The sequence below is a fragment of the Eptatretus burgeri genome, chromosome 4 (genome assembly GCF_056783735.1).
Source record: "Eptatretus burgeri isolate ZD-2024b chromosome 4, Ebu_testis_v1, whole genome shotgun sequence".
NCBI classification, from domain to species: Eukaryota; Metazoa; Chordata; class Myxini; order Myxiniformes; family Myxinidae; genus Eptatretus; species Eptatretus burgeri.
The window spans coordinates 87348285-87373869 of NC_140964.1; the positions used below are offsets into that span (position 1 = coordinate 87348285).

Genomic DNA, 25585 nt, shown 5'->3' on the forward strand with positions numbered 1-25585 from the left:
AATAGGTAAAAAATCATTCATTTATATATTTGAAAAACATGTTATTTAATTTATTATTGGCTTTTTTAGAAACTCTATATTTTATCCTAAGTTCAGGTTTAATTTCAAGATAATCCATTATTTTATTTATACAATATCTTGTGTTGATATTTCCCTGAAAATTACATCCATGAATAATATACAACAACAATCCTTTGAACATTTCTCTTATACGTTCAGTTTCTTCCCTTGTAAGGAAAGGTGTGTTATCACCCTCATACTTTACATTCATTTCTCTAATCAATCTTGTAAAGTAATTCATTTTTGGTGTAAATCTAAAAGAATTATTTTCCTTTTTATATTTTTTATTATCATTAATTAGAAGATAATCACAGAATATACATTGTTTATAGGCTTTTGACTCTGTGTTTAATCCCCGTCTTTCACACGCAGGACAATTCTCAAATTTGTCATATGGAGAATCAGGAAAGTCTAGCATATTTATAAAGTAAAACTTTACTTAAACTGAAATTCATCTATACTTTCAGTTGTATATTACCATCGATATCGATATACTTTTTTTCATTATAAGATTCAATGACAACATTTTTTATATTAAAGGTAATTTTAAAATGATCGTTAATTACTATTGAACGAAATGTCATTTCACCTGATATATTAACATCCTTTATTTCATCAGGATTTACATCTTTAGGGTTGTTGAAAAAAATACAAATTTCTCCTTGCATATTACAGATGGTCTCATCTTTTCTTTCTAAAGCTTCATCCAAAAGGTTTTTATTTTTTGATACTTTTTCTTGTTTCATTGCTTTTTCTAGTTTTGAATATATTACCAGAAGGAGAGGAGAAACTTTTGTTAGAGATACTTTAATTGATGTTCTACCAGGTATACTAAAAGCCCTTCCACTGAAGGAAATTGAAGAACTCATATTATTTACCATAATAGTTTTTATCCAATAGTTGTTATATTTATCTTTGTTCAATTTTACATCCTTGACATATTTCTCAGTATCTTTAACAAATGAAGAGATTGATTGAAACTTGTCTTTTGTGTCTTGAAACATTGTATTTATTAAGTGAAAAAGTTGGAGGATAAAATGGTTTTAAGCACAGATTCACCTGTAAAACAAACGAAATTTTCATCAAGAAAATTTTAGTTTAAGCAAAGATTTATTATATAAATATGGTGAATACAACATACTGCGATGTTTGTAATCACGAATATAAACATTATAGAAAACACCTCCGAACCAACAAACACACATTTAATCTGTTTCATAAAATATCTCCTCTTGAGTTGGAAAGAAAACATTGTGATATCTGTTCAAAGGATGTTTTGAAGAGTAGTTATAATAAACATCTTCAATCACAAAAACACAAGAAAAATGAGTTTAAAGTAAAGGGAGACTATTATATTGAAAACACTGATGGGGCATTTAAAGGGCATATAAAAATAAGGATTTTTCAATTTGGAGAACCCAGTCCATCGTCAATAGCTGAATCAATTGAAATAGTGAAACCCGATGTTGAAAAATTTATTAAAAAGACATTAAAAGAAATGAAAACTTTAAAGTTTTATATGGGAGTGAAAATGAATATGAAAAGACAAGATGAAGAACAAACTCCTTATATGAGAACAGATCTTCATTTTATAACATCATTTCAAGATTTTTTGAATGGTGGGGTTTATGAAGAACTATCAAGACAAGAGGAGGATGTTGATAATACAGTGGTAGGAAGTGGATTCAATATTAAAAAAATCATCTTTTTAGATATACACATTCTAAAATCAAACCCTCTTAAAGCTTCTTCTTATATTGAATTACCAAAAGAAATAAAACTAAAGAAGGCAGTTGTTAATATTAAGAACAATGATAATAAATGTTTTCTCTGGTCTGTTCTTGCTCACTTACATCCACCAAAATGTAATTCAGAAAGAGTAAAACAATATATGAAATATGAGGATACCTTGGACATTAAAGATTTTAAATTCCCAATGCCACTAACAGATATTCCTAAATTTGAGAAAAAGAATAATCTTTCTATTAATGTATATGGATTAACGGATACAAACAAAGTTCAAATATTAAAAATTTCAAACAACTATAAAAATGAAGAAACACACATTGATCTTTTATATTTTAGTGTTGGAAAGAATTCACATTACACATACATCAATAATTTATCAAGATTAATCTCTTCTCAGGTATTCAGAACAGCAAACAAAATATATCCTTGTAAGCGATGTCTTAATTCATTTCATACAAAAGAACGATTAGAACAACATTCAAAATATTGTAGTAATCATAAATCAGCTGTAATTACAATGCCTAAACCTGGTGAAAAGATTTATTTTGAAGATTATAATAAATCTATCATGCACCCATTTGTGATATACGCTGATTTTGAATGTATCCTTAAAAAGATTAATACTGCTTCTCCTAATCCAAAAGAATCATATACAAATAAATATCAAAAACATATTCCTTGTGGTTTCTGTTATTATATCAAATCATCTGTTGGAGAAAAGTATAACAAACTTGAACATTCTCGTGGAAAAAAAGCTTCACAAGAGTTTGTAAAACGATTAGAAAAGGATTGTATAAGACTCACTAAATTAATGAAAGAAACAAATGAACCGATGAAATTAACCAAAGAAGAAAAATTAGAATTTAGAAAGAACAATATCTGTCATATTTGTGAGGGGGAAATTAAGGAGTCTAAAGTTAGGGATCATTGTCATCTTACTGGTAAATATAGAGGTCCCGCTCATTCCTGTTGTAATCTTAATTATAAATTACCTTCTTTTATTCCAGTCTTTCTTCACAACAGCGCCAACTATGATACACATCTATTTATAAATGAACTTTCAAAAACACCAGGGAATATTTCTGCCATAACAAACACAAGTCAAAAGTATATTTCATTTACAAAAATGATATTCACAAAACCTATAACTCGTATTCGGTTTCTTGATTCTTACAAGTTTATGGGAACACCACTAGCCTACCTCGCATCAAATCTAAGCTCCACGGACTCTTTTCCAAATCTTAATTCATTCTTTCCAAAAGAGGAAATTCTCACTAAAGAGGAAATTCAGATTAAAGAGAGAATTCAAAGTAAAGAGGAAATTCTAATTAATGAAGAAATTCTAACTGAAGATGAAATTCTAATTATAAAGAAAATTCGAACAATGAATGAAATTCTAACTAAAGAGGAAATTCTGATTAAAGATGAAATTCTGATTAAAGAAGGAATTCTTACGAGAGAGGAAATTCAAACAAGGAATGAAATTCAAAGTAAAGAGAAAATTCTTATGATTATATGGATTCATTTATGAGATTTAAAGAAACACAACTTCCATCAAAAGAAAGTTTCTATAATAACCTTTATGAAGAAGAGATAAGTGATAAGGAATATAAACACGCACAAGAAATATGGAAATTATTTAAGATAAAGAACCTTGGAGAATATCATGATTTATATCTAAAAACAGATGTTTTATTGTTAGCTGATGTGTTTGAAGCTTTTAGATCACTCTGTCATAATAAAAATTGTTATGGATTAGACCCTGTCCACTATTTCACAGCTCCTGGTTTAGCTTGGAGTGCAATGTTGAAAATGACAAAACAAGATATAGATTTAATCAGTGATGTTGATATGCTTTTGATGATTGAGAAGTCTAAGAGAGGTGGAATATCACAAGTATGTTCAAAAAGATATGCTAAAGCAAATAATAAATATCTTCCAAATTATGATAGTGAAAAAGATAGTAATTATTTGATGTATTTTGATGCTAATAATTTGTATGGATGGGCAATGTCTCAATCTCTGCCTTATGGTAAATTAGAATGGGTGGAAGAAAAGGATTATGAAAAGGCTTTGATGAATATTGTTATTTCTTCTCAAGAGGAATTGAATGACGAAGAAGAAGGTTATTATTTTGAAGTTGATTTGAGGTACCCGAGTGATCTTCATAATAAGCATAAAGATCTTCCTTTTGCATGTGAGAAAGAAACCCCAAAGAAAGAATGGTTAAGTGATTATCATAAAAGTTTTAATATTAAAGGTAAATCAACAGAAAAGTTATTAACAACATTCTATGATAAAGAGGGATATGTTTTGCATCAGAGAAGCTTAAAACAGTTTTTGAGAGGAGGATTGAGAGTAGCTAAAATTCATCGAGTTTTAAAATTTAAACAAAGTCCTTGGGTGAAAAAGTATATTCAATTCAATACAGATATGAGAGCAAATACAAAAGTAAAATTTGAAGGGGACTTTTATAAATTAATGAATAATGCTGTATTTGGAAAGACTATGGAAAATGTTAGAAACAGGCAAAACATTAGATTCGCAACATCTTGGAAAGAAGCTTCGAGATTGATAAATAAACCAAGTTTTGAGAGAGAAGAGGTTTTTTCAGAGAACTTTTCTGCAATTCATTTGAAAAAGGAAAGTATTGTAATGGATAAACCAATTTATATTGGAACAGCAGTTCTTGATTTATCAAAGATATTGATGTATGATTATTTGTATAATGACTTAAAGAAAGAGTATGGTGAAAATGTTTCATTGTTGTATATGGACACTGATAGTTTTATCCTAGATATAAAAACTGATGATGTTTATGAAGATATGAAGAAAAATATTGGAGTATATGATACAAGTAATTTCAGCAAGAAGAGTGAGTTATTTTCCAAAAAGAATGAAAAGGTTATTGGTAAGTTTAAGGATGAGTTGGGTGGAAAAGTAATTAGTGAGTTTATTGGATTGAGAGCAAAGGCATATGCTTATAAGTATGGTGATCAGATTGATAAAAGGTTAAAGGGAATAAAGAAATATGTAATAAAGAAATCAATAACTTTTAGAAATTATTATAATTGTTTGATGAATAAGAAAGAAGAATATAGGAAAATGAATACAATAAGAAGTTATAAACATAACATAAAGAGTGAAGAAGTAAATAAAAAGGCATTAGGAGCCTTTGATGATAAGAGATTTATTTTAGATAATGGAATAGATTGTGTTCCATATGGATATTGTATGATAGAGTGAATAGAATCGATTGTGTTTTAACGATGGGAAGATGGGTTAGGGTTTTTTAAGGGCTACCGCCGCATTTTTTCGCAATATATAAATGGTTAAACCAAGTAATAATCAAACTAAAGAGTGGAGAAAATCTCAGTCTTGGTATATAAATGGAAAACATAATGAATGTGAAAAATATCAAATAAGTCTTATTGAAAAAATAACTAAAACAAAGGTGAATAAAACAAATAAGCGAATCAATTTAAAAACTATTAAGTTAGAGGATGTAAAGAAAAAAATGAATATCCTTGAATGGACTGAAAACTTTGATGGTTATCAATTGAACAATGAAAAAACAATTTACTATAATCTCAAAATGATATGTGGCTCAGGAGGTGGTCAAACAAGAGCATTAAGAGAAGTTTATCATTTCGTAATGGCACAAAAGGGGTATCTTAAAAAATATAAAGATTCAAATGTTTTGTTTGTCAATATTTTAGATGGGGATTATTGTGCAAAGAAAATTAAACTATTGAAGGAATTTGAGAATGAACAAATCTTTATAGGTTCAATGAGTGAGCTGATCAACCTCCAGGTTAAAGGGGAGACAAATAAATATACCTTGGGATAGCCTGGTTATATATATACAAAGCCTGGTGTTGGCTTAGTGGTTAGGGTGGCGGCTTGGGATCCCAGTGTCCCGAGTTCGAATCCTGCTCAGCTGCTGAATTAACACCAGGGGGTTGACTCAGCCTGTCATCCATCCGAGGTCGGCGAAGTGAGTACCGGTGTACCATATCCCTGTGTTGTAAGAGGCGTCCAGGAAGGGCATCCGACCATAAAACATTGCCTCACAAAAAGCCAAACCCCTGCACAGCAGGGAAAAACGGATAAAAAGGGGGTTTATTTTTAGGGGAAAAAAAAGGGAATCGCTGAAAATCCCCCATTCATTTACATGGGGAAAAGTGAGCTAGAACCAGTATATTCACCCTACTTATATATGTGTATATATATATATATATATATATATATATATATATATATATATATATATATATATATATATATATATGTATATAATCCATTTAATTGTGCTCAAATTGTGTTAGTTTATTCCAGCAGAGCTCTGAAAATGAGGGAAAGTGTGGTGTGCGGGTCAAAGGTTTTACCACATTTTTGTACATTAAATGTGTTGTTCTCGTTGAATGAAATCACTGGGACTTTGGCTCCTTACTTTGTAAATAACATTACAATTCTTCTCAAAATGTGGCGGCGAGTTTGCATTGTGTATTATTCTTGTGTGCTGTACTTTAATAGTTGAGGCTTGCTATTTTTATTCTTCCATTTTAAAATATATATTTGCACAGAATTATGTTGTTTTATTGAAATGATAATTTATTACATAAAAATGCACACAGCATTTATTTTGTCACAGTTCTTTTGAAGGTGAAGAGAATGATGAAAGTTTCCCCAGTTTTCTCGTCATATTCCTGATTTTTGCATGTAATATCTTATCATTCTTTTGTTTTCATGATGAAGTTCCAGAGCCACTGCTGACCGACACATTTCTTCCTCCTTTCTTTCACCTGTAGAACGAGCTCCCTCAGCCTGGAAGGAAAACTGAGATTGAACATCCACTGCCAGGTTTCAGTCGCCAAAAGATTGGAGAGCAAACAATAACTTTTGTCAATGACTTGTGCATTTATGAATGCTCAAACAGAGCAACCAAGTATAACCCTAATAATAATGTTTTCACATGCGACTGATGTGCACCTCGAGCCATCAGCACAGGTTCACATCAGTTCACATCAAAACTTAATGACGCGTCAGCACAGGTTCACTGAATACATTACAGCCTCCACTCCCCCCCTTCCCATCCCTCGACAAAAGTCTCATGAACCCAGCAACACAACCTGAGTTTTTTATGCAATGTTGAGGCTCGAAGGAGAGGTACACACAGGTCAAGTCAGGTCAGGTATAGGAGCTATGCGCTGGAGCAGCTTGTTGCTGTGTCCACTTTCCACCGGTACTCCAGCGGCCTCCGTTTTTGGACTCCCTGGTAGATGCCTGGCCCATCCCCATCTCCTTGAGATGCTGATCATCCTGCTGCAACCATGAGGCACGTGGTCGGCCCATTGGCCTCCAACACTCACGAGGCTTCCTTGCTGAGAGAATCTGGTGAACAGGATCAGCTTCAGGAAAACAAGCCACATGTCCATACAACCGTAGCTGACGCTCATTGACTCGGCAGGGAACAAATCTCATTTGAATCTCTCTCAGCAAACGCTCATTGGGCACAAAGTCCAACTCGCAATCGCCAAGGATTTTCCTGACAGTGATACTTTGGCAGTCGGTATCATCACCCAGTGTGCAACCTTGCTGTCAGCTTAACTCTCTCTTTCGTACGACAATACCAGGCCAGTTTGACAACCGAAACACCAGCACCTTAGACAGCAATAGATCTGTTTTGGTATGGGATTCAGGTATTCTCGGCTTCACACGTGCAATGGAGAGGAATTCAACCAGATGAACTTGAAACTCATGAAGTGGAATGTGGCTGAGTGTGAACACGTGCCCAAATGCAGTCCTGGCTTGTTCTTGAAATGATATGCCATCAGCGACTTCACCTGTCGCTGTATCCTTATTGATGTCATAGTTTGAATCCTATCACGTTTGCTTTGTGAAACAGTTTCCAGATGCTTGTGGTCATTGTTTGTTGTGAATTAATGTCCAGAGTGATATGGATGAAATTTCTTGACAGTCCCTCTCTAATTGTGAATAACTTTGTTCCGCTGGTGACGTCACTTGGTGCCATCGATGATATGTGATGACCTCGACACCAAAAGTTGAGTCGTCTCACAAAAGCACCAATGCTTTGGTGCCATCAAAATGCACCACTGCACCAGATGACTGCAACACGAACAGTGCTTTTAATTTCCTAAAAACCTTTCTGTTGAGTGGTACCCCAATTTTATTTGGTACCTTTCTGGAGAAAGGTATGCAAAGGTACATGCTTCGACAGCAGCCAAAAGATTGGAGCACCCAACAGCTTTTAACAGATTTGGTTGTGTAATGGTTGGAGCATCCCCTCTGAATCTGGGAGATCAGTGGTTCAAACCTTGTCTTCATTGATCAGGGAGATCAGTGAGTCATACGAAACACCTTCAAAATGGTACGTGCTGCTTCCTTTGTTTATGGAGCTGAGATACAGAACCATAATTCAACAATAGGAGAGGAGGCTTTCATGGACCTCATAACCTCCTCACGTGTTGAAGTTTCTTGGAAGGGAACCTAATATTGTTGTGGGCCAGGGGTAAGTGGCAAGGAACGGCCGCCAGTTGGAGCAGTGGAGCCGTCTCCCAGCGAACACCCGGAATTGCAGGTTGTAACCTTCGGACAACTCCGAAGGTCACGGGTCACTTATGGACCCTGCTCGCCAATTCTCTGACGGCATGGGGTAGGGTTAATAGCCCAATTTCAATATACCAAAGTACCCACGTCGTCAAATTACCGGGGAGGTCACACCCTCGACGGCCCTTGGGTGGAATGGGCCGTTTCCCGAGCCCGAATCGGGTGTAAACCGAGCGGGGATTACCAAATCCGTCGGTCCAAATGAACAATGACTGCACGACGGCCTCCCTAATTCCCAATACGCACCGTGCCAAACCAATGAAAGAAAGTGACAGACAACGAGCTGGTACATTGAGCAATCGGGGTTTATTTTTAATGGGGCAGGGGAGCACAAAAAGCGCAGAGTTTAACCGATTCTCAAGAAGTAATGCACAAGGCACTTAAACAATTGCTACTTATAGACTGGGCCCGCAGACACACACGCAAACACCCAAAATAAATGGTGGTGGTGGCCTTTATTTGGCCCTTCAGCTCGGGAGGGAAGGCGAGCTGAGGGCAAGAGTCTGCACTTGCACCTGTCCGACTCGTACGATGTGGTTGAACTGGCTCGGCGAGACTCAAACCCACCGCCTCAACGCAGTACCAAGCACCAGGGACGAGGGATCGAGCAACGGACGCCAGCCAACAAGAAGGCGGACTAGGCGACCGTCGATCAAGGCCGAAAAAGCTTCTAGACGGATCAGATGACACCAGGCGAGGCAGACCCAGACAGAACGTGCCGATCACTCTCCTCTCCTGAGGTGGGAGGGATTTCTTGGTTTTTGGCCTCCTGATTGGACAGTTGCGTCGCATTATTCGCTGGCCGTCCCTCATTGGACAGGCTCACGGGAGGTGGGGGAACTCCCACCCTTCTTGGTGGAGCCCCGATCTGAGGCGACGAGCCTCCCGATTGGACGAAGGGCGCGCCCTTGCCCTCATGGGCGGAGTAGGCTCTGAGGCGATGATCTTCCTGATTGGACGAAGGGCGTGCCAATGCCCTCGTGGGCGGACTCGGCTCTGGAGGGAAGGGTCCCACCCACGTCCGCAGCCAGAAACTCGTGCGCAATGGCGAGGGTGCGGCTGTTGTTATTGTTGTTGTTGTTGTTGTTGTTGTTGTTGTTGTTGTGAAAAAACCGAACTAAAAAAATTAACCCACAGCGCACACATGAAATTCCCATCCGACATCAGGGACGGGACCCGAACGATAAACACAAACTTATTGAAACAACTGAACTGCTGGGGCTACTGACTGTGTGTGAAAGGCTTCGAAATCCGCAACAATATATTGTTTGTTTCCCCCCGAATGGGATGGGAGACTATTGCTTTGTGTGTGTTTGCGTGCGTGTGTGTGTGCGTGCGTGTGCGTGCGTGTGTCCACATCTATATGTTTTCTCTTAAAAATGTTTTTCTCTGCAGCCGCTTGGCCGATCGATGCAAAACTTTCAACATTGGAGTTTTTTTATTGCTAATTCAGACGTCATAAGTCACATGGTGTGTCACTCATGTTGGATTCAAGGTAAAAATTTGGACATCTTTTTCTCCAAAACCGCTTCACGAAAAAAATTGAAAGTTGTCATCTGTCATCAACTCCCGATGGGGAAAATCGGGTGACGGGGAGTGTTCCAACCATCACTGGTTGAATTGAAATTATTATCTGAAAAAGCTGAAACTTCATATATCTGATCTCTGACCCGATCTGAGTGAAGAATTAAATATATGACGTTCCTAACCCATGCCAAGAAACGATGTAACATAATGGGGTGCATGGATGATATGGGAAGATGGGCCATAATAGCAGTGGGCTGTAATGGTGGCGTGTTCAGTTGATGATGGTATTTGTGTTCAGAGTGAACGCGCGAGGCGAGACTATACACTCTACGAGTGCCGTGCTCGTTGTCATTGAAATACTTAAACAGTTAACAGCAACCAAGCAGAAACCTAATAACCAGACAGCCCTCCATATGACTGATCCCCACCTCCCAGGATTGATGTCAACACACTTTAACTATAAATACACAACACTGTACTCATGGTCTTTTCTACCCCCATTCACCCTGCCCAAGTACACCCCTTTGCAGATTATTGTTTTCTCTCCTCTCCTTGCAACCAAATTTCATGGTTTTTGTTCCTTCTCTGTTTGAACCCATTTTCCATAACTCTCCTTCTGAAGTTTGAGCTTCATTATATCACTTCAAGTCTGTTGTGTGTCACCTCCTGTGTTGTTTGTTCTCATTATTCTCTGCACCAATTCTTCCTCTCTCCCTCTTTTGTTCCTCCATCCTGCTGTTGTTGTGCTTTCCCCATTTCCAATGTGTTCTTTGTGTTCTCGACTTTGTTTCCCAAAAAGGAAGATTGTGGAATTATTGTGGAACGTGGTGTACCCTCATTGTTCTTTTCAGCGGGGCTGGCTTCTCCGTCGGTCATGAGGAGGTTTCGTTTTAAAGACAAAAACCGATTTAAACCCGAAATTGACCTGAAGAACGGATAAAGATCCAAGTGTATCAAATAAAACAATAAACTTCACTGAAACAAATGAACGGATTTGTAAAAAAAATAAAATTCTCGGAAAGACGTGAAACACGATCAAGGGAAGAAAACAACATGTGAAAGTCTTCAATGAGGTGATTGAGGACTGTTGGGGGAAAATCTGTTTGTGTCCGAAGTGTGAGGTTCATATTTATTTATTTATTGTGTGGGGTTGGTGGAAGATCGTGTTGGATGAGGAACGGTCTCTTGAAAGGGAGTGAGTGGTTCGTGATAAACCATTGAGGCCTGTCCAAGCAGTTTGGTGATGTTAATGATTTACCTCGCACTGTACTGTACTGTACTGTACTTTAATTCTCTTGAACTGTTTTCAGCCAATTTTAGTCATTTATCGATGTTTGAAACATGAAAGAATCAAGTATCATGAATATTGAATGTGTGTGTATCCTTGGTTGAAAGGCCTCGATCCGGATGGGATGCATTTCCAAATGGAGTGAAGAACATTTCAGTCCTTCCCTTCCTCTTTAATTTGCGATGACTGTCGGGACAGAGTCAGAGGTGATTACTGACTGATGGGGCAGAGACAGAGGCGATGACTGACTGATGGGGCAGAGACAGAGGCGATGACTGACTGACTGGGGCAGAGACAGAGGCGATGACTGACTGACTGGGGCAGAGACAGAGGCGATGACTGACTGATGGGGCAGAGACAGAGGCGATGACTGACTGATGGGGCAGAGACAGAGGCGATGACTGACTGACTGGGGCAGAGACAGAGGCGATGACTGACTGACTGGGGCAGACAGAGGCGATGACTGACTGATTGGGCAGAGACAGAGGCGATGACTGGTGATTGGGGCAGAGCCAGAGGCAATGACTGATGGGGCAGAGCCAGAGGCGATGACTGACTGACTGATGGGGCAGAGCCAGAGGCGATGACTGATGGGGCAGAGCCAGAGGCGATGACTGACTGACTGATGGGGCAGAGCCAGAGGCGATGACTGACTGATAGGGCAGAGCCAGAGGCAATGACTGACCACATCATTGCATGTGTGAGCTGTGAGCTCCATTTCACCCATGAGGAAAACAAGTGACAAAAACAATCAAATTCTGACAAGTTTACATCTAAAAACACTTTATGATTTACTGTTTATAAAATTGCAGTAATTTGGAGCATCACCATCAATTTGGGAATATTTCACAACGGATTGATATCCACATGATGCATCACGAAGTTAAATGCACATCCTTCAATAACAAACATCCAGTAAAAGTGCATCCAAACAATCATTACTGCTTTTTTTTTTATTCACTGCAACCACAAGTAAATTTTGGTCTTCCAACTCCATCATAACTTCTCCCCTGGATCTGCTGGGATCTGGTGCATGTCGGCTGTTTGGTCCCTGGAGGCAGTGTTCGTCGGTGTTGACTATTCATTCCCTGGTGGTGATCTGGTGGTTATCAGTTGTTTCTTTGCCAGAGGGGATCTTGGAAGGAATTGGCTGTTCCTTCCCTCGAGGGGATCTTGGAAGGTATTGGCTGTTCCTTCCCTCGAGGGGATCTTGAGTCTTTGAGGACAAGTCTCAAATCAAGATTCAAGTTTTTGAGGGTAAATCTCAAGTTGAGTCTCAAGTCACCAGAGTATGAGTTGAGTCACCAGAGTTGAGTGACCAGAGTCACTCAACCAAAAATATTGGCACTCTTGTTCTTTTTTTTCAAATAACTCGCATTTTTCTCCAATAAGTTGAAATTGACAAAAGTATTTGGTCTCCACAATTCTTTATTTCATGGTTAATATCACAGTCACACTTTCACTCTGTCTCTCCGAAAGGACAGTTTTGAATAGGGTGCATCAAACGCCCCCTTTTTTGCAAAAGTTTGAAAAACATAACGTCGAAAGGACAGATGTGTTCGAATACATGAAAAAACATTTCTCTTTTTTTTTTTCTTCAGAATTTTCGGTCTTCAACTTGGGGGTCCACATCGGGGTCAAAGTTCAGGCATGCAGCTCCTGCGCATTTTTCAGAATGAGTGTTATTTTTCACTGTATAGTGATCAAAACTTGTATATGGTGGTGAAATAATTCTGACATATCGATGTCAGATGATGTTAGCTCCTTTGATGATGTTCCAGTGATATGGAGCCAATCAAATTTTCTGGGAAATTTGCCGAAGAAGCGGTAAACTGGTGATTTTCCCAGAAAAAAAAACAACAAAATAGTAACAAGTGCCTCGGTTCTGTCAAATTCACGGCTTTATTACCCAGAATTATGTGTATTCATATCAAGGTACTCAAAGAATGGTACTCATGAATGATCAAGTTTCAAGCGTTTCTGGAGATTCGGATTCTCTTTCCTGTCATTCTCAGTGACTTGTTGCACATTCTGAAAGTGTTCTTCAGACCTCGTTGCATCGAGACAGTCCGTTCCGAGTTTTCTTAGATGTTCAGCCGCATCATTCGTTACATTGAGTGCTTTGGTTTTAGATTTTGAATCCACATAGGCTCGAAGTGTTGTGCACTCACTCACTTCATAAGTTAAGAATGAATCGTCCAGTGCAAGTTCTTGGAACACAAACCAAGAATCAACTGAGACAAAGTCAGATAGGGAAGATGTCAAGTGAATGTCCTTGGGGAAGTGAGGCTTTCCGAACTCTGTACCAAAGCGCGCAGGCAATAGTCCAAGTTCCTTTGTCCAAACGTTTACAGTCCAAACTGTCCAAATCGTCCAAACTTTTACATTCATGATCTGCCATGTGTCAAATTCTCCGATAAAACAATTTCCGGGAAAAAAATACCATTTTCCGGGAAACTGTGCCAACAAATTACAAGCCAACCGTGTTGCAAACATCACCAAATGAGCAGTACATTGATATGTCAGAATTATTTCACCACCAGACACAAGTTTTGATCACAATACAGTGAAAAATTCTGAAACACTTATTCTGAAAAATGCGCAGGAGCTGCATGCCTGAACGTTGACCCCTATGTGGACCCCCAAGACGATGACCGAAAATTTGGAAAAAAGATGTTTTTTCATGTATTCGAACACATCTGTCCTCTCGCCATTATGTTTTTCAAACTTTCACAAAAAAAGTGGGCTTTTGATGCGCCCAAGCCCTCACTCTCCCACACCCCCAGGAACACATCTGGCTGCAGCTTCCCCTCCACTCCCACCTCATGTTTACACGTGTGTTATACCGTCTACCAAACTGTAATGACACCATTTTCACCTCACTGTCCAAAAACATGGACCAACTTCTATCTTCTCATCCCAATTCTTTCTTCCCCATATGTGGTGACTTCAATCGTCATAATGCCAGTTGGCTGGGTGTGGGTCGCTCTCTCACCTGCCATGGCACTTCAGCAAAAGACTTCTGTGACTCATTGGGACTGACTCAATCAGTCAACTTCCCAACCCAGATCTCAACCAATGGTACTCCATCTCTTCAGGACCTGAAATTGACCAATTTCCCTGAGAATATCTGATGTTCTTCCTTCACTCCAATCAGTTCTTCTGACCACATGCTTGTCAAAGTAGATACTCTCGCTGTTGTGAGAGAACCACCTCAGCACCGTCGAGTCTGGCATTTTACTCAGGCCGACTGGCAAGGACTTCAAGCAGCCATCAAACTTCTACACTCGTCTCCCATCTCTGCTCTCTCTGACATCAACTGATCTTGGGAATTATTTCAAAGGAATTTTCTCTCTCGCTCTCTCACGCTCTCGCTCTCACAGATTTATCCCATCTCATCTTCAGTTGTCATATCCTTCCTCCTGCCCATGGTACACTGAAGCTTGTGGTGGGACAATTGTCCTGAAACAACTTGCATTTGCCTCATGGAAGGCAAATCCAAGTGAAGGCAATCTCAATTCCCTCCACAAAGCTCGGAACAAGTTTGTCTACTGTGGGAAACTGAATTCTTAATTGAATATATAATGAGGTAAAATGCCAATTAGCTTAAGTTAATGCTTTAAGAAATAATTTAATAAGTATATGTTTGGAAAGCTGGTAGGGAGGCATTGCACACATTCCTTAGTACAAGTCAAAGACCTTGTAAAGCTTGATCTCTGATTCGCTGGCCCAGATGGCCACGGCAAGAAATCACATTCTCTTTCCTCCCCTCACCCGGACAATCTGGAGCAAGCACCGATAAGACACCGTTTCTCATCCTGTGTTTGTGATTTTAACCTTTCAAAGTTGCATCTGTTACTTCTTCAAAAGGCCTCTCTTTCTTCAGTTGATTTCCTTTGAGGAAAAAAACCATGCCCTGGTGAGATCACACATATACTCGTGATACTCCATGTGAAGTTTAAGTTTTTGCTTGCGACATCGCTCCAGGCTAAGCTTCCTTGTGCGCAAACTTGTCTTTTATTTGTTCCTGAATAAACAGCTTCAACTGAACGAAAAGTTATTTCTGTCTCGAGGTGGCCATAACTGCCCTGACACTACCCATCGGAGAGCCAGTAAACAACATCTTTCGTCCTTCTCTGTCCAAACAAACAACTCTGTGTCCTTTTCTCCTCACAAGACAGAGATTTTGCTGTCAAACCTCAACTCAGATTCTGCAACCGGTCCAGACGGCATCAGCCCACATGTCCAAAAAACCTGCTCCTCTGCTCTTGCTCACCCTCTCTCTGTTCTATTCAGCCTCTCATTTGCTCAAGGTCATCTGCCATCTGCTTGGAAATCAGCAAACATTACCGCTCTGCATAAATAAGGTGCAAAAACAGATTCCTGCAACCACAACCAATCAGCCTTCTCCCAATCATCAGCAAAGTTATGGACTCCATCATCACTTCAGACATTAAATCCTTCCTCTTCTCCAATGGCTTGATTTCCGATCATCAATTTCGGTTTAGACCAGGTCACTCTACCCTGGATATGCTGCTCCTGCTTTCGCAACAATGGATGGAGGTACTCAATGCCAGACATGAAATCAGAGCCATCTCCCTCAACATATCGTGTGTCTTCGATGTGGTCTGGCACTGTCCTGCTCACCAAACTCTTCCTATGGTATCCAAGGACATCTCCACTCATGGCTTGCAGACTTCCTCTCCTGTCAGTCAACTTGTGGCCCTCAATGGAATTCTCTCATCCCCTCTAAATCAACATCTCATCAACTAAAGCTAACAGTCCAGACGGGAGTTCCTCAAGGTAGTGTTCTGGGCCCTGTTCTTTTCCTGATTTTCATCAATGATCTCTCTGACTCTGGAAAATCCTCTTCATCTCCTTGCTGATGAATCCACCCTCCGCCGTACCATCTGTCGTCCCTCAGATCAGCAAGCAGCAGCCTCCTCACTCGATGCAGATCTGGATAAAATCACAAGCTGGTCCAACACTTCAAACATGTCTTTCAATCATGACAAATCTCACATTCTCACGATGTCTCTCCAAAAGGACCATCTGGAGCCCCCCCCACCCCATCAACTTTCTCAACAATCCTGTGGAAGCAGTCCTCTCATTCCAACTCATGGGTCTCACTGTCTGCCATGATCTTTCTTGGGGAAGCCATACTTCCAAGCTGGCCTCCAAATCCCATCGCCAGCTTTGAATCCTCCGTCATGCAAGGTCCTTCCTCAGCACACCGGAGCTCCTGTCCACGTACAAAGCTTTCATCTGCAGCCTGATGAAGTACTGCTTTCCCCTCTGGGCTGGTGCTCCCGCCTCTCACCTTTCTCGGCTTCTTTGCTGAGGACACCAAGGCATTTAGGATCATTGGTATCTCCCGTGATGAGGCTGTCTTTGGGTCTCTCACCGCAGACAGGTCGGTGGTCTTTTTGTCTTCGACCATCTCCTCTCTGGCCTCGCATCCCTTGCTCTGACTGTGATCTGTCCTCCCATATTTCCATAGGTTTTTCAAGGTCCACCAGCAACCCCTTCTGGTAAAACTTCCAAAATCATGAAGCACTGCTCACCTTCACTCTTTCATTCCTCTTTTTTCCTGCCTTTGGAATAAACTCCCTCACTCTGTTCAATCCCATTGTTCCCTACAGGCCTTCAAAACAGCTGTTCACCACCACCTATCGTCCCCCATCCAAAACCTCAATCTTTTCTACCTCTGTTAATTCACCCCAAACCCACCTCCTTCAAATTCCCTGCTTTCCTTCTTGAAAGTCCCTGTGGTGTCCATCTTGTATACTCCGTGTTCCCCGCCCAATCGCTCTCCCTTCCACAGATCTCTGAATGTCGCTGTTCCTCACTGTTTTGTTCTTCCCACTCCTCCCCCCCCCCACTTGCGATGCATTGCGTGTTCGCTCTCATCCGAGTCTTGACAAGGTATACAAAAAAATCAGTGAAGACGTGACTCGATCCCAGAAATTTTTTTTTTGAGTTTCACACGATTGCTCGGATAGAATCTTGACGGATATGTAAAATAGTCAAATGGGGGATAAATGTAGGATCGAGAGCGTTTTTGCAAACTACACTGTTTACGTTATATCTTGAAATGCAGCAGCAAATTGTGTGAGTGAAAGAAACACTTCATGTGATTAGATTATGTTTTTTTTTTCAATCATTGATTGTTCAACATGAACATTTCAGACTGCACAGTTTAATGATTTTAAATGAGGAGTTTATTTCATTTCTGTGTGGTTTGTCTCTGGGACACACAATTTGATGCAAGCCAAGTGCGACTAACGTGCAATCGTTCATGCAGTCGGATTCCTGGAGAACAAGAGCCGATCCTGAGGCAGGCTTGCATCCAAAATATTCCAAGCCTGTCCATGCCAACGGGACAACCAGCAGCCTTCTCCATGGACACCACACAATTGTCAGCCATGTCCACGTCAAGCAGACAACCTTTACACCTGCTCATGTTCACATGACAGACGTTGGAACTGGTGACACCCATAAAACAACTTATGGCTCACGCCCGCAACTCATCAGAACAGCGCCCACCCACATGAGAAAACCATCATGCCCTCAGACAACCATCTGACCAGCTCACCCTCCATCAAGCCGGCCCACCCCATCAGAAGACGCAGGTCATCTCACGCCACCGGCAGACAACCGTCGGACCAGTTCACATTTAGCATAAAACTTGTCATCAACTAACTCAATAAACCATGAAACGTACCAAGAAGTGTTTTTTTTGCTGTCTGCATTGCATTGTTGTTGTGTACAAATCGAGGCTCGGTGAAGAATTTCCAACGTCACATTCACTCAAACCTTCATAAGTGAGAAAACTTGGCTTTGGTGGAGAAGGTGAGCACATCGATGAAGTTGTGCTTTTGAGAGTAAAACAAAACTCCAAGTCTGGAACAACCTGTTTATTTCGTCCATTTTTCCCAGGTCTCGATGGCTTGCACACAAGGACATTAAAGTATCGAATATAAAAGTGTATTGGTGTCAGGTATCCCAGGACATTGAACTCCAAGAAGGAGGTTGGTGTACCTCTCCTGATTATGGAATACCATGTGAAGATCAAGTTTGTTGTCAATTCCATCATGAACCTCAAGCTTGATCATTGAAAGATGATTCGACAGCACCGACATGTCTTGCCATTCGATGCATATTTGTGGTCGAGGAAGTAATCCTGCCTGACCACAGTTTGGATTCTGTCCCGGTCACTCAGCCGCAGACATGCTGCTCCTCTCTCTAACATCTCTTTCAATCCTGACAAATTGCATGGTTTTCACCTTGTCACTCCGAGCAAGGTGTGTAGGAAGAATGAATTCGACACGGGTGGGTGAGCAGTTGGCCCATCTTGCTGATGCTTTATCTACTCCAGTTTAAGCCTGGTGTTGGCTTAACGGTTCAGGTGACTGGCTTAAGATCTTAGGGTCTTGAGTTTGAGCCCCTGCCACCGTTGAATTCACACCACGTGGGTTAATTCAGCCTTTCATCGTTCTGAGGTTGGCAAAATGGGTCCCAGTGTACTGGAAACAGAGGGCACTGCATCAGCGGCACAGGTGCGCTCCTATTAAATGATGCAAGCAGCAGCCACAGGCTGCACATGAAAATCAACCATTCCCAAATCAAATGTCATCGATATTTCTTTAACAATTTAAAGGCATTTGAAGATGAATTAAATGATCTCTTTTCCAAAACAGTGTGACTTGCCAGGCCCAATTAATGGACGAATGTGATTGGTTCACTGAAGAAAACCTAGATTGTGGGTACGATTTCCTCCGTTGAATGGTTTTTGATGTATCTTCTTAACATTAGAACGGCCACTTTATAACTACTGGCAATGATGACCGGGTACCAAGATATCCCACTTTGATACAACCCCACTTTGAGCAGACATCTGGCCCAATACGTCCTCTTTATTCAATTTAATTCAGAATGTGATTTAAAAAAAATTTAAATTCAAATCAATTGGAAGACCAAATAAAACAGGTATTGCATTGGAGTCCCCAGGAGGAACCTGAACAAGCAAAAAGGAAAGATGAAGACATCAGAAGTAACTTGGACAGGACTCTTTCAGCTGCTGCTCTTGCCCTCAAACCGATCCAGGTACAGCCAAGTGGGTCTTATTCAAAAAATTAATAAGTAAATCAAAAATATCCCAGATTAAAAAAATTAAATAATTCTGGCTGCCAAACCATGCGTCCGATCAGGTTGAAATCTGAAACATATTCCCCATCATGACTCGTTTGTAATTTTGAAGTTTCACATCAATTGATGTTCGAGAGAATTAAAAATATATTTTCCTTCAATCCAATATGTCTGCCAAACCACATGACCTATCAAATTATTTTTGAACACCCAGGTATCCCAAGGCTTGGGAAATGTGTGTGTGAAGTTTCCCCTTGATCTGTACAGTTGTTCTGGAGATGTTTGAAGGTTTCAGTGTGAATCCAATATCATGGCTGCTAAACCACGTGACCGATGACGTCATAGGCAAGGAACTGTTCCTCGGAGATGGGTGGTCATCCCTGTAAAGTTTCTTCTCGATCTGTTCAACCATTTTGGAGAAAGATTTTTGTCGGTTTTCATGTTAAAAACAATATGGCTGCCAAACCACATGACAGATGACATCATCAATTTTTTTTCCCCCATACAATTTCACCATTTCACATGAAGATAAGATGTAGCGTTCCACGTATGCAATTATGACGTCATAATGAAGTCACCTCTGACATAATAAAACCAAACTTATTCCCCATGGGGAGTGTTTGCCATTTGCCAATTTTCAAGTTTTCCCATGTCGTGGTTTTGGAGAGAGAGAGGGCCAACGTTTCTCCTTTACGCCAACATGGCTGCCACACCACGTGACCTCTGATGTCATAATTATTATACAAACCTTCCACATGAGTCGTCACTCCTATGGTGAAAATTTCGTCTCAATCCACAAGGGGTTCCAGAGAAAATGGAAAAATGCAGACATGCAAACACACAGGACTGATCACTTAACCCCGCTTTTCACTTTGTGAGTGTGAGCTAATTAATACGAATCATATTAACAACGAGCCGAAACCCCGTAACAGACGGATTCCGTAGGTTGACTCTTGCCACGATGTGCGATGCACTCTTACAGATACGAAGTTTCTTTCAGTCCAGGTCACAGTCCTGAGAAAAACGTGATGCGACCGCAAGGAGGAGCACAAAATTGGTCCTTCAGTATTAATATATAGATAGATAGATAATAATAATAGTATCATGTATTTATTATGACAAAAACTCTCATCTTGTGAATGTATGCATATATGTATGTTTGTTAGTATGTATATCTTCTTCTTTTGGCTGCTCCCGTTGGGGGTCGCCACAGCGGATCATCCATTATGATCCGCATACTGATTTGGCACAGGTTTTACGCCGGATGTCTTTCCAGACGCAACCCTGGTCGCCTCTTACGACACTGGGATAAGGATTGGGTTTCGCCATGATTCCGGGCTGCCCGAAACCCTCTCATTGCGCGGAGCAGAGCTACCGTCCTCAAGCGATCCTCCAACCCAAGCCTCCGAGTAGCCGGATTACAGGCGTGCGCCACTCCGCCCGGTCTGTGTAAGTGTGTATCTATCTATCGATAATTCTAACAATCTCTGTGTCTGTCTGTCTGTCCGTCTGTTTGTTTGTCTGCGACCGCCGTTTCTTGACAACCGGCAGTCTGATCTGATTGATACTTCCCAGGAATATTGCTGGGGCACCGCAGATGTGCCTTTTCGAGGTTTTGATGTCAATCGGACGAGGGGTTCCCAAGTTACGGCCATTTATCTGTCGACCAATCACAAGACACGGTACAATGACATCACGAATGCCGTCACAATGAATTTTTTTTTTTTTTTTGCACGATTGACGGTCCGATCTATTGAAACTTGCCAGGAATATTACTGGGGACCCGCGGATGTGCCTTTTCAAGGTTTGATATTAATCGGACAAGCGATTCCCAAGTTACGGCCATTTATCTGTCGACCAATGACAAGACACGGTGCGATGACATTACGAGTGACGTCACAACGAATGTTTATTTATTTATTTTTTTGCACGATTGACGGACGGTCCGATCTGATTGAAACTTGCCAGGAATGTTGCTGGGGACCTGCGGATGTGCCTTTTCGAGGTTTGATATTAATCGGACGAGCGGTTCCCAAGTTACGGCCATTTATCTGCGAGAGAGGGGGACGGGAGAGGGGGGGATGATAGTGGGGGCGAGAGAGAGGAAGGGTGAGAGAGGGGAGATGAGAGTGGGGGGCGAGAGAGGGGTGCAAGAGAGAGCAGCGAGAGAGGGCTGCACAAACTGGCACTCACCTCCGGCCTGCACGAGTATATATAAATGTATGTATGTATGTATATATATATATATATATATATATATATATATATATATATATATATATATATATATATATATATATATACATACAGAAATGTAGATAGAATGTATATTCCCAAAATACAGCCAAAACGGAACAGGAAAGCGCAAAAATTTCGGCCCACCTTACCTTCCGTTCTCCTGCAGTGTGTCGTATCAAGTTTCGTTCAAATCGGGCAAAAAAAAATAATGAAAAAATCAATTCCCGATTCAGTGAAGTCCTGATTCTCTTCGGGAGAAATTCGATCAATGCAAACAACCTCAGCGGTATAGTTCGCCACAGGTATCTTTTTTTTTCTTTTTTGAAATGATTTTCTTTCATTAACCGCTGTAACAACGGGAACCCCTTGTGTTCCCGGGTCGGGTTCAGTATCTTAAATAATGTTTCACCAACCATTTTATCACGATTAGAAATGTAACGGTTTCCTCACTCGAGTGTGCATTGTTATGACGTCATAAAAGCTGAGGACCCATTTTAACAAGTCGAATTCTCTCCGAGTGTGGCAGTTTCTCTGTCCGAGTTGCTCGTTGTTCGGGATTACAATCTCGGTTCCTTATCGAGAACATAAAAATGTCTCGAAGACAGTTTGTTGAGGCTGTGTGTCTCGTGTTTGTTTACCTGTACCTGGCTCGGTGCGTAACCGCTCAAACCGAACATCCACCAACCATCCAGGTGGAAGGAGCAGATGAAGAGGAGATTCCTCGACTTGAGGAGGGTGGGAATGGAAAAGGTTCTGCCGATGTGGACAACTTGGGGCTGATGGACTCCCTGGGGGACGACGGTTTGAACTTCAAAGCAAAACTTCCCTCCAAGATGAAGCGCAAACCAAGGATGGACGAAACGTTGGACTCGAACCTCGTCAAATCGACGGATGGAGTTTCATCGCATCTTGAACCTCGTTACAGAATGAGGAAAGTTTTCCAGGACCGAACACAGATTGGGGAACTTGTCCAGCGAGCCTCGGATTCTGGCCTGGATGATGAGATGATGGGTCACGATGGGAAGATGATGAAAGATGAGGATCCCGTGAGGGGGTATGAGGTTCATGAGGAATTGGGATTAAAATCATCCCGAGAGGATCAACTCAGGAGGAAACTGAGCTCGTTACAAAAACTTTTACAACAAGGAATTCGTGACCAGGCGAATGGAGTCGAGGCTCAACAAGGAGAGGATGTAAATCTTCAACACCACGACCAACAAGGAGAGGATGTAAATCTTCAACACCACGACCAACAAGGAGAGGATGTAAATCTTCATCACCACGACCAACAAGGAGAGGATGTAAATCTTCAACACCACGACCAACAAGGAGAGGATGTAAATCTTCATCACCACGACCAACAAGGAGAGGATGTAAATCTTCAGGGGGATCGGGTGGTGAGTTATTTTTGATATTAATATCCATCTTGTGCAACTCATTCATCCTCACCCCCCCATTCCTCCCCTGCCCCAACCCCCCCATACCTCCCCTGCCCCCTGCCTCCCATTCCTCCCCTGCCCCCTATTCCTCCCCTGCCCCCTATTCCTCCCCTGCCCCCTATTCCTCCCCTGCCCCCTCCCTCCCCTGCCCCCTCCCCCTGCCCCCTCCCTCATTCCTTCCCTGCCCATCCCACCATTCCTCCCCTGCCCATCCCCCCATTCCTCCCCTGCCCATCCCCCCATTCCTCCCCTGCCCCCTCCCTCCCCTGCCCCTCCCCCTGCCCCCTCCCTCATTCCTCCCCTGCCCATCCCACCATTCCTCCCCTGCCCATCCCCCCATTCCTCCCCTGCCCATCCCCCATTCCTCCCCTGCCCATCCCCCATTCCTCCCCTGCCCCCTCCCTCCCCTGCCCCCTCCCTCATTCCTCCCCTGCCCCCTCCCTCATTCCTCCCCTGCCCATCCCCCATTCCTCCCCTGCCCATCCCCCATTCCTCCCCTGCCCATCCCCCCATTCCTCCCCTGCCCATCCCCCATTCCTCCCCTGCCCCCTCCCTCATTCCTCCCCTGCCCATCCCACCATTCCTCCCCTGCCCATCCCCCCATTCCTCCCCTGCCCCTCCCCCATTCCTCCCCTGCCCCTCCCTCCCCTGCCCCTCCCCCATTCCTCCCCTGCCCATCCCCCCATTCCTCCCCTGCCCATCCCCCATTCCTCCCCTGCCCATCCCCCCATTCCTCCCCTGCCCCTCCCCCATTCCTCCCCTGCCCATCCCCCCATTCCTCCCCTGCCCATCCCCCCATTCCTCCCCTGCCCATCCCCCATTCCTCCCCTGCCCCTCCCCCATTCCTCCCCTGCCCATCCCCCATTCCTCCCCTGCCCATCCCCCATTCCTCCCCTGCCCATCCCCCATTCCTCCCCTGCCCATCCCCCATTCCTCCCCTGCCCATCCCCCATTCCTCCCCTGCCCATCCCCCATTCCTCCCCTGCCCCTCCCCCATTCCTCCCCTGCCCATCCCCCCATTCCTCCCCTGCCCATCCCCCATTCCTCCCCTGCCCATCCCCCCATTCCTCCCCTGCCCCCTCCCCCATTCCTCGCCCATCCCCCCCATTCCTCCCCTGCCCATCCCCCCCATTCCTCCCCTGCCCCTCCCCCATTCCTCCCCTGCCCTCCCCGGTGGATGCAGTGCGTAACCTTGACAGAAATTCCCGAGTATTTCAATGTTAATTTGTGAAACTAATGTGTTATATAATGTGAAAACCATTTAATTTACTGCTTGACGGGAAAAAACCAAGAAACGCTCCCCTCTCATGTTCGAACGAACGAAGGACTTCATTTCCGCCCACCATGACATTTCACTCCGAATGATGAAAGCTAAGTTCTTCTTGTGCTATCATTCTTGTGCGGCCTCCTGCCACGCTGTATCGAACGATTTCATTCCTTCTGTGATATATATATATATATATATATATAATATATATAAAGGTGCTTATCACAATAATAACAAGATTTTTACATTTTAAATATTAAGTTCGCTTTTTAATTGTTTTTCAACTGAAAAAGCATAAATTACATACTTTAACATGAGTGTCCTCACTTACTTCACCACACGTGCTGTATTGAAGGATTTCACTTGTTATTATTATTCCCTTCTACTTCAGAATGCAGCACAAGGCTGAAGCTGAAGGTTTACATTATTGGTTGACGATGTGTCGGGGCCGCTGAGGTAACACCTTCTGCAGGTGAGGGCAGAAATTTGTAATTTGTTCATGATGCCGGCGATAGCTCACCTCCTCTTCACGAAGGACACCGTGGGATCTTTATATAACGTCTACCAAGGAATGCTGACAGACGTGACGCCCAGTTTAACGTCCACATTCTGGACGGCACACACATTGATGATTCACCCTCCTGTGAAACACCAGGATGACAGTTTATATCTGGGTCGGGATTCAAACCCAGGCCAGAAAGCTTCTTGGTGTGTGTATATGTGTGGTGGAGCAGCACACCCTCTACTGTGGTGAAAATGATTACTGAAAGGAGCTTTAACACAATTGGGTGACGTAGAGAGGTTTATCAAAGATTGAATGAGGATCTGTGAAACTGCTGATCCACAGGACACGGCAAGTTGGGAGTGAAAGGAAGGAGGAAGTTGGATGAATGTTGATTGTGAAATTGTGTTCGCCCAGCTTGGAAAGAGTCGTGTTGGGGATTAATGGCGCATCGTCTCGGAGTCAGCAGGAAAGGCTGAGAACCGCAGAATATTCTGGAAGGGAATTACAACAAGCGGATGTGGGATTCTGTACATCGTGTAGCGAGTGCCTGGATACTCAGGAAGATGAACCGAGGTTATGACAAAAGTTTGCGGATTATTTGAATTCTGACCTCACGAACATGAAGAGAGATCGTAAGAAGAAGGAGAAGAAGATGAACATTCTGACCTCACGAGCACGTTTTCCACAGGTAACAAGATGGTGACTAATGATTGTATGGCTGCTTCACAAGATGC

The 25585-nt window shown here is 42.1% G+C and overlaps 1 protein-coding gene and 1 long non-coding RNA gene across 9 annotated transcripts in view; both read left to right on the plus strand.

Annotated features, from left to right (window-relative positions):
• The first annotated feature begins 10789 nt into the window (after positions 1–10789).
• LOC147028614 (uncharacterized) lies at positions 10790–17984 on the plus strand. The gene is made up of 2 exons (XR_015057627.1): positions 10790–11039; positions 17559–17984. It is a non-coding gene; the product is annotated as an uncharacterized LOC147028614 (long non-coding RNA).
• Positions 17985–20669: 2685 nt separating this feature from the next.
• LOC147028615 (uncharacterized) overlaps positions 20670–25585 on the plus strand; it is a 33318-nt gene continuing 28402 nt past the window's right edge. For 4 of the 8 annotated variants that reach the window (XR_015057620.1, XR_015057619.1, XM_085879222.1 and 1 more), the window contains exon 1: positions 21986–23037. Coding sequence is in view for 6 of the 8 variants with exons in the window: in XM_085879222.1 (XP_085735348.1) it covers positions 22231–23037 (807 nt within the window). In the remaining 2 variants the exon portion in view is untranslated. Of the gene's footprint in view, positions 20852–21985; positions 23038–25585 lie in introns of those variants that run through there. The other 4 variants (XM_085879220.1, XM_085879221.1, XM_085879217.1 and 1 more) reach the window with 4 other exon arrangements.